The sequence below is a fragment of the Kryptolebias marmoratus genome, linkage group LG15 (assembly GCF_001649575.2).
Source record: "Kryptolebias marmoratus isolate JLee-2015 linkage group LG15, ASM164957v2, whole genome shotgun sequence".
Taxonomy (NCBI): domain Eukaryota; kingdom Metazoa; phylum Chordata; class Actinopteri; order Cyprinodontiformes; family Rivulidae; genus Kryptolebias; species Kryptolebias marmoratus.
The window spans coordinates 9,249,935-9,260,681 of record NC_051444.1 but is presented as its reverse complement, the minus strand read 5'-3'; the positions used below and the strand labels follow the sequence as shown (position 1 = coordinate 9,260,681).

Genomic DNA, 10,747 nt, shown 5'->3' with positions numbered 1-10,747 from the left:
AAAACAGGGTCAGAGAGTGTAGCCATAACAAAAGTATCCGTTACATGATTCTATAAATCCACAAAACATCACTTCGAACAAAGAACTTTGATTATAAAATATAAAATAAAATTTGGTGGCATCCTTTTATTTTGGTTTAAATTATTTCTGGCATATATTTTTTGAGATATTTTTCCCATTTATTCCAATGTTTGAAGAATAAATCTATTTTTAGATTAACTGTGGCTGTTATTTTTTCCATTTTGTAAATGTCTGTCACTATTTGGGCCCATTCTCTGACAGTAGGTTCTGTTTGCAACATCCATTTTTTTGTAATTGCCTTTTTTCCGGCCGTCACCAATATATTCCATAGGTATCCGTCAACTGAATGCATTTTGGGGGTTTTGCATCCTAAAAACATGGTTTTGAAGTTTGATGCAATGTTGATTTGAAAAATTTGGTTAATTGCAACATTTATAGCGGCCCAGTATCTTTGGAGAGTATAACACTCCCAGAAAACATGATAGTGATGGGCTTTCTGACAACCACAGTTTCTCCAGCATTGACCATTTCCTTGTGAGAAATGGGCGCTTTGATTTGGGGTAATAAAATAACGAGTCATACATTTCCAACTAAATTCTTTCCAGAGGTGAGATTTTGTGCACCTCCATTGGGATACACATATTTGTTCCCATTCTTCATTAGTTATAACAAGGCCTGATTCCTTTTCCCATTTATTTTTAATATACAATGTAGAGAGATTATTAAGGTTTGATATAGTCTTATATATTCTTGAAATTAGTCCTTTTGATAATTTTGATTTATACGATTTTATTATTAGTTATTAGTTCAATCAGTGGGTTGCATTGATCTGTGTTTTGTTTGATTTCCTGGTTATAATAACTTCTTATTTGTAGATATCTATGAAAATCTTCTTTTTCTAAATTATAATTTTCTTCTAATGCTTTGCAGCTTTCCATTTTATTATCTTTCACTATCTGGAAGATTACTTTTATACCCTTTGTAATCCATGTTTTGAATCTTGTGTCGATGCTGTTTGGTAAAAAGCTTTTATCATATGCTAACCAGTTTAGTACCTTAATTTCTGTGTTTAGTTTGTTCGCGTTTGATATTTAAACATGTCTTTGCTGAGTTAAAGGTCGACTCGTAGCGATAATAATGTCCCCACGAAAAAGAGCACATTGACCCAAATTTGTTTTGGATCACATTTAACATGCGTGGATCTGGAAACGTGCTGAGCAGCAACATGCAAAACTCTCCATCTGTGATCAGCTACAATATTAATATTCATATTAGTAAGCTTGCGCCCCTTTTCGCCACCCTTTTGGTTCCTCCCGACGGCCTCGGCAGTACTGTCCTCTCAGAAAACGCTCTGCTGCTGCGGCAGCCCTTGCGGTGAACTTCAGAAACGACACCAACTCAATTTCCTGCTTCCCTGTCTTGTTGCCTTCACTGACGAGTGAGAGAAGGTGCCAGCTCACCCCGGGGACATCAGACACCTGCTGGGAACAGGATGTGCTTCAAAGCCGCTTTAAATCAGGTGCAGACGGCGGGCTGCGGAGCGCTGCCTTCTCCACACAGACAACCAGGCAGAAGGGCTCCAGCAAAAGCAGCAAATGGGCGAGATTATCAATTTTATTTCATGAGGCTCATGAGCCTTTGCACTACTACATTTTCAACCACCCTGCTGGCTCGCTTCTCCTCAATTTATGCTTCAATAACATCTGGATAAACAATCTGCTCCCTGTCATGTCGGGCTGTCAAGCTGCCACTCAGATAAACCTTTTGACATAAAAACAAAACTGTACGAAACCGCTGGATAAAAACAACAAACCGATGATACATTACCACTGAAGCAGTCGCAGATGTCTTCATATGTCACGTAGGACAGCGTTGATGTGAGTTAAGAAATATTAAAGGGAGACACTAGAATAGTTTACTGTTTAACAAGCACAAATGTTATTTTTAATCACAATTTGTCTGCTTAAAATCTGCTCACCTTCAGCCAAAATAGACACATATACACATTATTTCTTTTGTTTTCCCAACAACAGCAAATGGATATGATTAAACAGCTTTTAAAAGGATATTTTTTGCAGTCTTCTCTCATTCTCCTGATGCTCTCTTCAGCGCAAAACTTCTGCTGGTCCAACATGAACTCCTTACGATCCAAGTCTTGCAGCTCAGACTTCAGGGCTAACGCGAGAACATTTTCTCCTGCGCCTCTTGCGAATAAAAGAAATGTAAGACACTGCAAAACACATACTGCCACGTTTCACTTTGAACAACGCACAAAAGCGAGGGGTGAAAGCTTACATCCACTTCACGCGGCTCTTGGATATTTTGACAATAAGACCAACTCCCTCCAGCACATTTGTGATGTCGTAGATTCTTCTTTTCTGTCCCACAGCCAGAGCCCTGACGGCCTGAAATGAAATGAAATGACTGAATGAACTCCATCATTTGGGTGCCACAGCCAGCCAGCAGTCATTCAAAGTAGGTTTTTTTCTTACAGTCCAATAAATAACTTAAAATATCTTCAAACATTACAGCAAAATAATGGAGACAGATATTCCCACTGGCTCAAAACACTATAAATGAAACAAATATCTAAAATAAATAAATAAACATGATCCACACACTTTGATTCCAGTAATTAATACTGACAGGTTGTATTAAACTTTCTTTGTTAAAATATTAAAAGGGTCAGGAAGATTTCAAATGTAAAGTTTGTGTACTTGCATGAATGCATGAACTGTGTAAGTCAGACAGAGGCTTGTAAATAAGCGCAGTCATGTTGTAAACAAAGTTTAGGATGTGCCTTTCTGTGTCAGAAGTGTGTTTCGGGTCGTTCACGCACAAATTGGAGATCCAGCTCTCCGTTCTTCCTTTCCTGCAGTAACTGGACGAAGTTCCTGGTGAGCACGCAAAGGCTACTCGTCTTCCTCTTTGGTTTGGTTTTTCTACCCAGCCCGGACGTCTCGTCGTCCGGACTGAGCAGGCTGTCTTCTCCTGGATCCATGTTGCTGCTCAGAGGGAACAGAGAACCGCGAACAGAACCGATAAAACATGAACTTCCTGTGATTCGAGTTACCTGCCGTCGGGGGCAAATAAAAATGTCCTTCAAAATAAAATCCTGATTGAAATTCCAGTACACGTTGCTTACTTTAAAAGTTATGATTTCTATGAATAAACGTGAGAAATGACGTGTAAATAAAGTGTTTAAATATAAAATACCTAAATGCAAGCACGCGTCCTTCCTTCGCTGATTAGGAGAAGCTACACGATTTATTACGAAAGGCTCCAACCGGAAGTGCAAAATCTTCAGTTGCTTTTCATTCATAAAGTTGTAGCGATGTTCGAAACGTATTTAATCAACATTACACATGTAGTTATTATTAAAAAACACAATCAAACGCACTTAAATATAGCATACTTTCTGCATAATCGTGTCATCAAGTTTAAAAGCTCAACCCGAAATGTTTTACCTTTTACCGACGTTGGGACGAAGAGTCGTTAATGCTGAGCTAACGTTAGCATCCTTGTCAATAAACTTTTTAAGATGAAATAAAATGCAGAAGAGCTTCCCAGAGATGCATTCGTCCTCAGATTTCCATGCAAATGTACTTTACTTTTAAGTCCTCGTAGGAACGGTGTGCCTCCAACTGTTATCGAGCTGTTTTTGGCGCCTTCTTTTCCGGTCATGTCTGCCTTCACAATAAATGCCCCAAACTTTTAACCTGAAAGGCTAAAGTTATAAACCGTCTGTGTTGATTTTAAAGTAATCTACTACAATTTTGTATGCTCATGCTTTTAAAAACTTTTTTAGACACATTAAAACAAAAATGCACACTCATTTAAAAAAAAAAATAGAACCAATATGTACAAAAAGCTCTAATTTACTGAATATAATATGGTTAAAATTAGTTTTACTTGTAAAGTAATAAATGCTCTACATTTAATTTGTCAGAGGGGTATGACTTCAGTAATATGCAACTGCATTTATTCTACGGTTGTGTACATACATGTAGACTAATAAAACTATGTAATTTATTTAGTTATTGGAAAGTATTTTATCCACATGTGTCTGTTCTTTAAAGTTTCCTAACATACACTCTTTAACTGGAAAATGTGCCCCAGTAAAATTGCCTAATTGCATTTCAGACACTTATACACGTATCACAATGCAAAATATACTAACTCCAGCAGAAACATATCCGGGATTCTGGGATGAAACATTTTTTTTTAAAACTCCCATTCATTCTTTTATTTGAAGGTTTTTGGTTAGGAGACCAAACATGAGCTCACAGGAGAATGTGAAACTGGGACAAATAAGCTCCTTTTGCCGGTACATATGGGATAGTTACGCTGGTACATACAGGGTACTTATGGTGGTACATACAGGGTACTTATGGTGGTACATACAAGGTACTTATGGTGGTACATACAAGGTACTTGCAGGCATACAAGGTAGGTATGGGGTAATCACAGGGTACTTACAGAATACTTTTGGGGGTACATACAGGGCGATCACAGCGTATTTACAATGTAGGTATGGAGATACCTACAGGGTAATTACAGGTACTTACAGAATACTTTTGGGGGGACATTCATGGTAATTCAGGCAGCTTGGTGGATTAGTGGTTAGGACTGTTGCATCACAGCAAGAAGGGCCTGGTTTCAAAACCCGAGTTGACACCCTGGGGTCTTTCTGTGTGGAGATTGCACGTCTCCTCGCGTTTCTGTGGATTTTCTCCAGTTTCCTCCCGAAGTCCAAAAACATGCATGTTTAGGCTGCTTTCAGGCTCAAATCCCACTGAGATCTGCCATCTCAACATGGTTAAATAAAAGTTACTAAAAACCAAAAACTACAGAGTATATATGGGAGAACTTAAGGAGGTACCTATAGGGGTACTTACAAAGTACCCGTAGGAATCAGGCTGTTTAATGAAGCAACTTTTAATATTATATTTTAATATTGGTCCCTAATATTTGTAGCATTTATGAATGATTTAAATGTTCTGATTTTGTCTGTTTAGAAACTGGAAAAGAAAAGTTCCTTAAAGCTTTCAGAGTCTCCAGGAGAGTGTATATATACGTATATAGTTGTATATATTAATGCTTGAAAATGTTGTTGCCTGTTTTGCTTGTAAAAAAAAAAAAAAACTATTTATACTTCCGGGTAGAGTCAGGCGCGGGTCACGTGACTCGGCAGCAATCATATGATGTCTGCTGCAGTCTGAGGGACGCTGCAGGAAGTCGTTGTTTTCCTCTCAGTTCTCCGGAGTTTTCAGAGGCAGGTTGTTGTTTTGGGGGGACCATGTTCTCCCGGGTTCTCCTGCTGTGTTTGCTGTGCGGTTTTCAGCTCGGTTCGCGGGCCCAGTACGATCCGGATGAAGTCACCCAGCTGCCCGGGATGAAGTTCAAACCCAACTACCGGCAGTGGTCCGGGTACCTGGACGCAGGTCCGGGGAGGTTCCTCCACTACTGGTGAGAAACACAAACACCACTTCTTCTGGAGGAGATATGGGGGCTGAGTGTGTTTTTTGTTTGCTTCATATTTTATTAAAGAAAGGAAAAAAAACTCGGTGAAAAAGTGAGTGGAGCTCTGATGTGAAGGAACTTTTCCCACCAAAAATAACTTTAAACTGTGAGCTTTAAACTGAGTGTTTGAGCAGAACAAGTCCAAACTCTGCTGTATTTCCCAGTCTTGGCCGTTCAGACCTAAGAGCTGCATGTTTTTCTTGCTTCAACACACCTGGTGTTAATTTACAGGTGATTAACAGGCTTCAGCTGAGCCTGACATCCGGTTTGGAGCAGAAACCTGCGACACAGTAATATTTATTACATAAAAGCACCCATTTTGCACAAAAGTTGGGGCGGTTCTGTTCAGGTGTGAATTTGTATGACCCTAAACACACACTAGGAATATGTGTCTTATATGAATCCAATACAAATATGTCATATATTTTGAACCCAATAGCTCCAAAAATCCAGTCGTGACCCAATCAACTTCTTTTTTTTTTTTGTGCGTTTTAAGCGACACAAACGTGGAATAAGTGCTGGTTTCTGTAACAGATTTACAAAACTCAGTTATTGGGCACTAATGGTTCATGTATTTTCACTAACTGTATTTGGACGCACACGTCTTCCTGCCCCCCTGCTACACAGATTAATAAAAACTTTATCTGATAACCAGTCGAGGTCCTCAGAGGCTCTTACAGATGTTTCTGTGGGCGTTCTTCTTGTCCGGCTGATTAAGACGAGTCAGACTTTAAATGGCGCCGATGATCTCCTGCAGGTTCGTGACCTCTCAGGGGGACCCAGCCAAAGACCCCGTGGTGCTCTGGTTGAACGGCGGTCCCGGCTGCAGCTCTCTGGATGGGTTCCTGTCAGAGAACGGACCGTTTCACGTGAGCGTTCTTTCTTCAGAACAAAACCTAACTCGTGTGCTGATTTTAAGATGAAGGCTCTCGGTCCGTGACGCCGACTCTTTCTTTCCAGGTGAACTACGACGGGGCCACTCTGTACGAGAATCCGTTCAGCTGGAATAAAATCGCCAACATGTTGTACCTGGAGTCTCCGGCGGGAGTGGGTTACTCCTACTCTGACGACAAGGACTATAAAACCGACGACGACAAGGTAAGAGAGGCGTGCAATCCACGTGAGGACCCGCTCGGCTGGAGCCCACGGTAAACGTTCTGCTTTCAGGTGGCTGACGATAACTACAGAGCCCTCCAGAGCTTCTTTGTGAAGTTCTCCAACTTCACGGAGAACGACTTCTTCATTTTCGGGGAAAGTTACGGAGGGATCTATGCGCCGACGCTGAGCCTGCGTGTCGCCACAGGAGGGGCTCAGATCAACTTCAAGGTGAGGCTCTTCGGCGACGTCGTGTTTACTTCCCGACACGATTTTTTTTTTTTTTTTTCTTTTAGGACAGCCTCACGTCTGTTTTCTCCACATCTCTTCAGGGCTTCGCTGTTGGAAATGGACTCAGCAGCTTTAACCTCAACGACCAGTCTCTGATCTACTTCGGTTATTACCACGGCCTCTTCGGAGAGGAGTGAGTCCTTCCTCTTGGTGCTGTTTTTAAATCGGCTGGTTGGGACGGCCCGCCGAGAGGCTGCAACAGAACAAGGTTCCTCTGGCGGCATTCGAAGAAGAGAAACGATCCGACCGCCGCGACCTTCAAGTCGTTGTGCGACGCTGTGCAAAGAAACGCCCCGAGCCACCTCTTGGTTTTATCTTCCGTTGACAAACAACAGCTCTGTCAGGGTTTCTGAAGGCCTGTAAATCACCTGACACTGAACTAATCACACAGCTGAAGAAGTTCAGATGAATGGAGCGGCTTGTTTCTGTAAAATACCAAAAGACGTACAGTTGAAGGAGACATTCTGGGGAAAAAGTCTTTTTTTAAGGCCCTCAAATTAAAGTTATCTCAGATTTCATCACTTTTTGCCATCTGTCTCCTGACTTTAACTTAAAACAATAAATAATCTGCAGCCCTTTTTTCAACTATTAAACTAAAGGCTAGCTGTAACTCAGGGCCTTTTTTTATTAAAAATCTCTGATTCAGTCCCTTAATTGTCCTTCATGATCCAAACTCCCCCCTCCTTTTACCTTTTTGAGTGTTTGTCCCGATGTAGAGGAAAGTTTAAAGAAAATAAGGGCCAGAAGATGCCAGCAGCCTAACTGCAGACGTCAGAAGTCCCTGAAGGTTGTGATTTAGCAGCGCAGCAGGTTTCAGCTCAGATGGTTTTCATGTGCTGACAGGAACGAGCTGCTCACTCGGGACATGTTGCTCTGTTTTCTGTGCAGATTGTGGAGCGATCTGACCCAAAGCTGCTGCGACAAAGGGACCTGCAACTTCTACAACACCTCCTCCGAGGCCTGCCAGACATGGGTGTGTGTGTGTGCGTGTGTTTGCTTCTGCAGAAATGACTCTTTTATTAAAGGCTGACACTTCCCCTCTCCTTTCAGGTGAACGTGGCCTTCAACATCGTGTTTGAGAGCGGCCTGAACGAGTATGCGCTCTACATGGACTGCGAAGGCAGCCGGGCCTACCACAAAGGATACCTGAGGGCCATGAGTCACGTGTTCAGGCACTACAGGAAAAACCAGCACATCTACAAGGTGATCGGAACGCTCTCCCGCGCACCTTCGGGCTCCGCCTCGAGTCATGTGAGCTGACGGCGGTGATCTGTTTCCACGCAGATGCTGGGCGTCAGGGCGTCCTCCATCGCTCTGACTTCGGTTCCTCCCTGCATCGACAGCACGGCGATGACAAGCTGGCTGAACAGAGGCGACGTGAGGAAGGCGTTACACATTCCCGACGTCCTGCCGCCGTGGGACATCTGCAGGTACTGCACCGCAAATAAGGAAGAGATTTCTATCATCTACTGTCACCCGAAAGGAAGACGTCTGAAAATTAAACGACCCTCTTTACATTTTCAGCATCAGTTTGTTTTTGTCACATATATACTTTATGTTTAATTGTTCTCATAAGGAGCTAAGTTTCATCATCTTAAAATTCTAAATTTGCTGATGAAAAGGAATGAAACAAAGGTATTTATGAAATGTGGACAGGAGCATAAACCGTCATATTACCCTTCTGACACCAGTGTTTTCAAAAATAAGTTTTAGGTTTTTAATCAGATTTTGATCAGACTTTAAAAAGCTGCTGTTTTTATCCAGATGTAAATTATTTAATGAATGCACGAGGCTCTGTTATCATTTATTTTGTTAATCTTCTTTTTAAATAAAGTGTTGATTCTGCTGTACAAAGCATCCGTGAAAGAAGAAGAAATAAATCTGAGCTTTAACTTGATCTCGGATTACATTTCTAATCTTTTCACTGCAGTTCTATAATGTATGTAGTCCTCACTGAGGGTTTTGGATGAGATTATCAGGAGGATTTAGTTTTCAGGAAGCCGTTCTCTGCAGCAGCCTGGGTTTGAGGCTTGCTCAGCTGCTGAGAGGAGCTGGTCTGTGCTGGACAGGAGACAACAGGCAGACTGGTTGTTGCAGCTTTTCTGCAACTTAAATGACCTCTTTGTGCCTTTTTTATGAAAAGATTTGCAGACTGTTTTATTTCCAGTTTGCATTAAGTGCATCTTCTGTTTCAGCGACGAGGTTGGGAAGGACTACGAGGTTCTGTACTCGACGATGAAGGACGTGTACCTGAAGCTGCTCTCCCGGGGCCTGAGGGCGCTCGTCTATAACGGAGACACGGACATGGCCTGCAACTTCCTGGGAGACCAGTGGTTTGTGGAGGACCTCGGCTTGAAGGTAGCTCAGATCATCCCCTTCAGTTTGGGTTTTAGTTTGACTGATTTCTGGAACGACACGGTCAGTGTTCCTCCTGAAGGTCTCCTTTTGCCTCGGATCATGTCTCTGAACTTGGACCAGCCCTCCTTGATTTGTCGGCTTCGTGGTTTAAGCAGCTCGAAGACAAACAAGTTAAACAGAAAGTGGTTTAGCTCCATGCAGCGTCTCAGGCTGTAAACACAGAAACAAATGTATGGATGTCTTCTGAACAAATACAAACATTCAGTCTTGAAATCACCTGAGAGCAGGAACGTCTGAACAGAGACTCTTTTGATGCCTTTAAATTAAAACTACAGAAGATGCTTAAAACCAAACGACAAACAATAAGCTCTCTCTCGTAATCCCTGACATTATCAGTAAAGTTGACTTAAAGTAAATTTTCACTATTTAAAATGATCTGGTTTATTTTTACTTCCTGGAGGGTTTTTGTGTCCCAGCTTTGAGAAAATGTCCTGAAATGTTCCCAGGAAACCAGCAAGTACGGACCCTGGGTGGACGACAGCCAGGTGGCCGGTTTCTATCAGCAGTTTGGGAACATCACCTTTCTGACGGTGAAGGTAGGCGTGAAGGAGCTCCTCAGGTCCGGCCGGCGGACGGTAATTCATCCCGTTCTCATGTGTTTCAGGGCGCGGGTCACATGGTTCCTCAGTGGGCTCCAGGCCCAGCGTTCCACATGTTCCAGTCGTTCGTAACGAACGGTTCCTACTGAGCCGAGCGGCTGCCAGACTTCTCAGGGGGAAAGAAAAAGACTCTTCTTCTTCATCATCATCCGGGGCTTAAATCTCAATGCTGACTTTGTTTAGGGGGGGGAGTTCTGATTCTGCTGGTTCTTTTTGATAAATTAAAAATGTTTCATAAAGTGTCCTTTTTGTTCTAAGAAGACTTCCACCATGAGGTATAAAAGGCTGTGAAAAGCACAAACGTCAGTTTTACAAAGCTGTGAACGTCTGCCAAGGTAGAGTAATTCCAAATAAATATACATCCCGTCTTCTCTTGGTGAGGGGCAACATGTTTACTACAAACTGTACTGATCACATGATGTCTGAGGTGGAGGTGAGGAAGGAAATAAGCTAAAACAAAAGGCACAAAAAGGCACAAATTACTAAAGAACTCTGTGCAAAGAAAGGAGGAAAAAGGGACGATAACTCCAGGGACGAGCTTCCTGGAGGGATGAGATTAAATGTACTAATTTAACAAAAGTAATTAGTTCATAAAGTGTTTGTTTTTGTGTCCAAAATCAGGTGAATTTAAAACCCAAGGAATGTTTTTATATCTGCAGCGTCTGACTGCACTGATGTGAAGCTGGTTGTCCTTTTCTAACTCATCCGTGACGCTTTCAGGAAATTATGGCTGTATTAAATCTGCTGACTCTGTTTGATTTTTATTAAATATTTTCTGAACAAAATGTTTTGTTTTCTCC

At 42.0% G+C, this 10,747-nt stretch overlaps 2 protein-coding genes across 3 annotated transcripts in view; one reads left to right on the top strand and one right to left on the bottom strand.

The window, feature by feature from the left end:
* The window catches only part of LOC119617735 (transcription factor E2F5-like), a 5,342-nt gene extending 1,649 nt beyond the window's left edge, over window positions 1-3,693 (bottom strand). Inside the window, exons 1-5 of one of the 2 annotated variants that reach the window (XM_037980022.1) lie at window positions 3,489-3,693; window positions 2,861-3,026; window positions 2,317-2,426; window positions 2,091-2,225; window positions 1,849-1,892 (exon numbers count right to left, since the gene is read on the bottom strand). In XM_037980022.1, the coding sequence (XP_037835950.1) occupies window positions 1,849-1,892; window positions 2,091-2,225; window positions 2,317-2,426; window positions 2,861-3,022 (451 nt within the window). In that variant the 5' untranslated portion in view covers window positions 3,023-3,026; window positions 3,489-3,693. Of the gene's footprint in view, window positions 1-1,848; window positions 1,893-2,090; window positions 2,226-2,316; window positions 2,427-2,860 lie in introns of both variants that reach the window. The other variant, XM_037980021.1, reaches the window with a different exon arrangement.
* Window positions 3,694-5,209: 1,516 nt separating this feature from the next.
* si:ch211-122f10.4 (cathepsin A-like) lies at window positions 5,210-10,732 on the top strand. Its single transcript, XM_017441830.3, has 11 exons — window positions 5,210-5,490; window positions 6,302-6,413; window positions 6,505-6,642; window positions 6,712-6,870; window positions 6,972-7,063; window positions 7,819-7,903; window positions 7,981-8,133; window positions 8,215-8,360; window positions 9,126-9,288; window positions 9,795-9,884; window positions 9,953-10,732. The coding sequence occupies exons 1-11, from the start codon at window positions 5,321-5,323 to the stop codon at window positions 10,034-10,036; spliced, it is 1,392 nt and encodes a 463-aa protein (XP_017297319.1). The 5' UTR covers window positions 5,210-5,320; the 3' UTR covers window positions 10,037-10,732.
* Window positions 10,733-10,747: the final 15 nt, after the last annotated feature.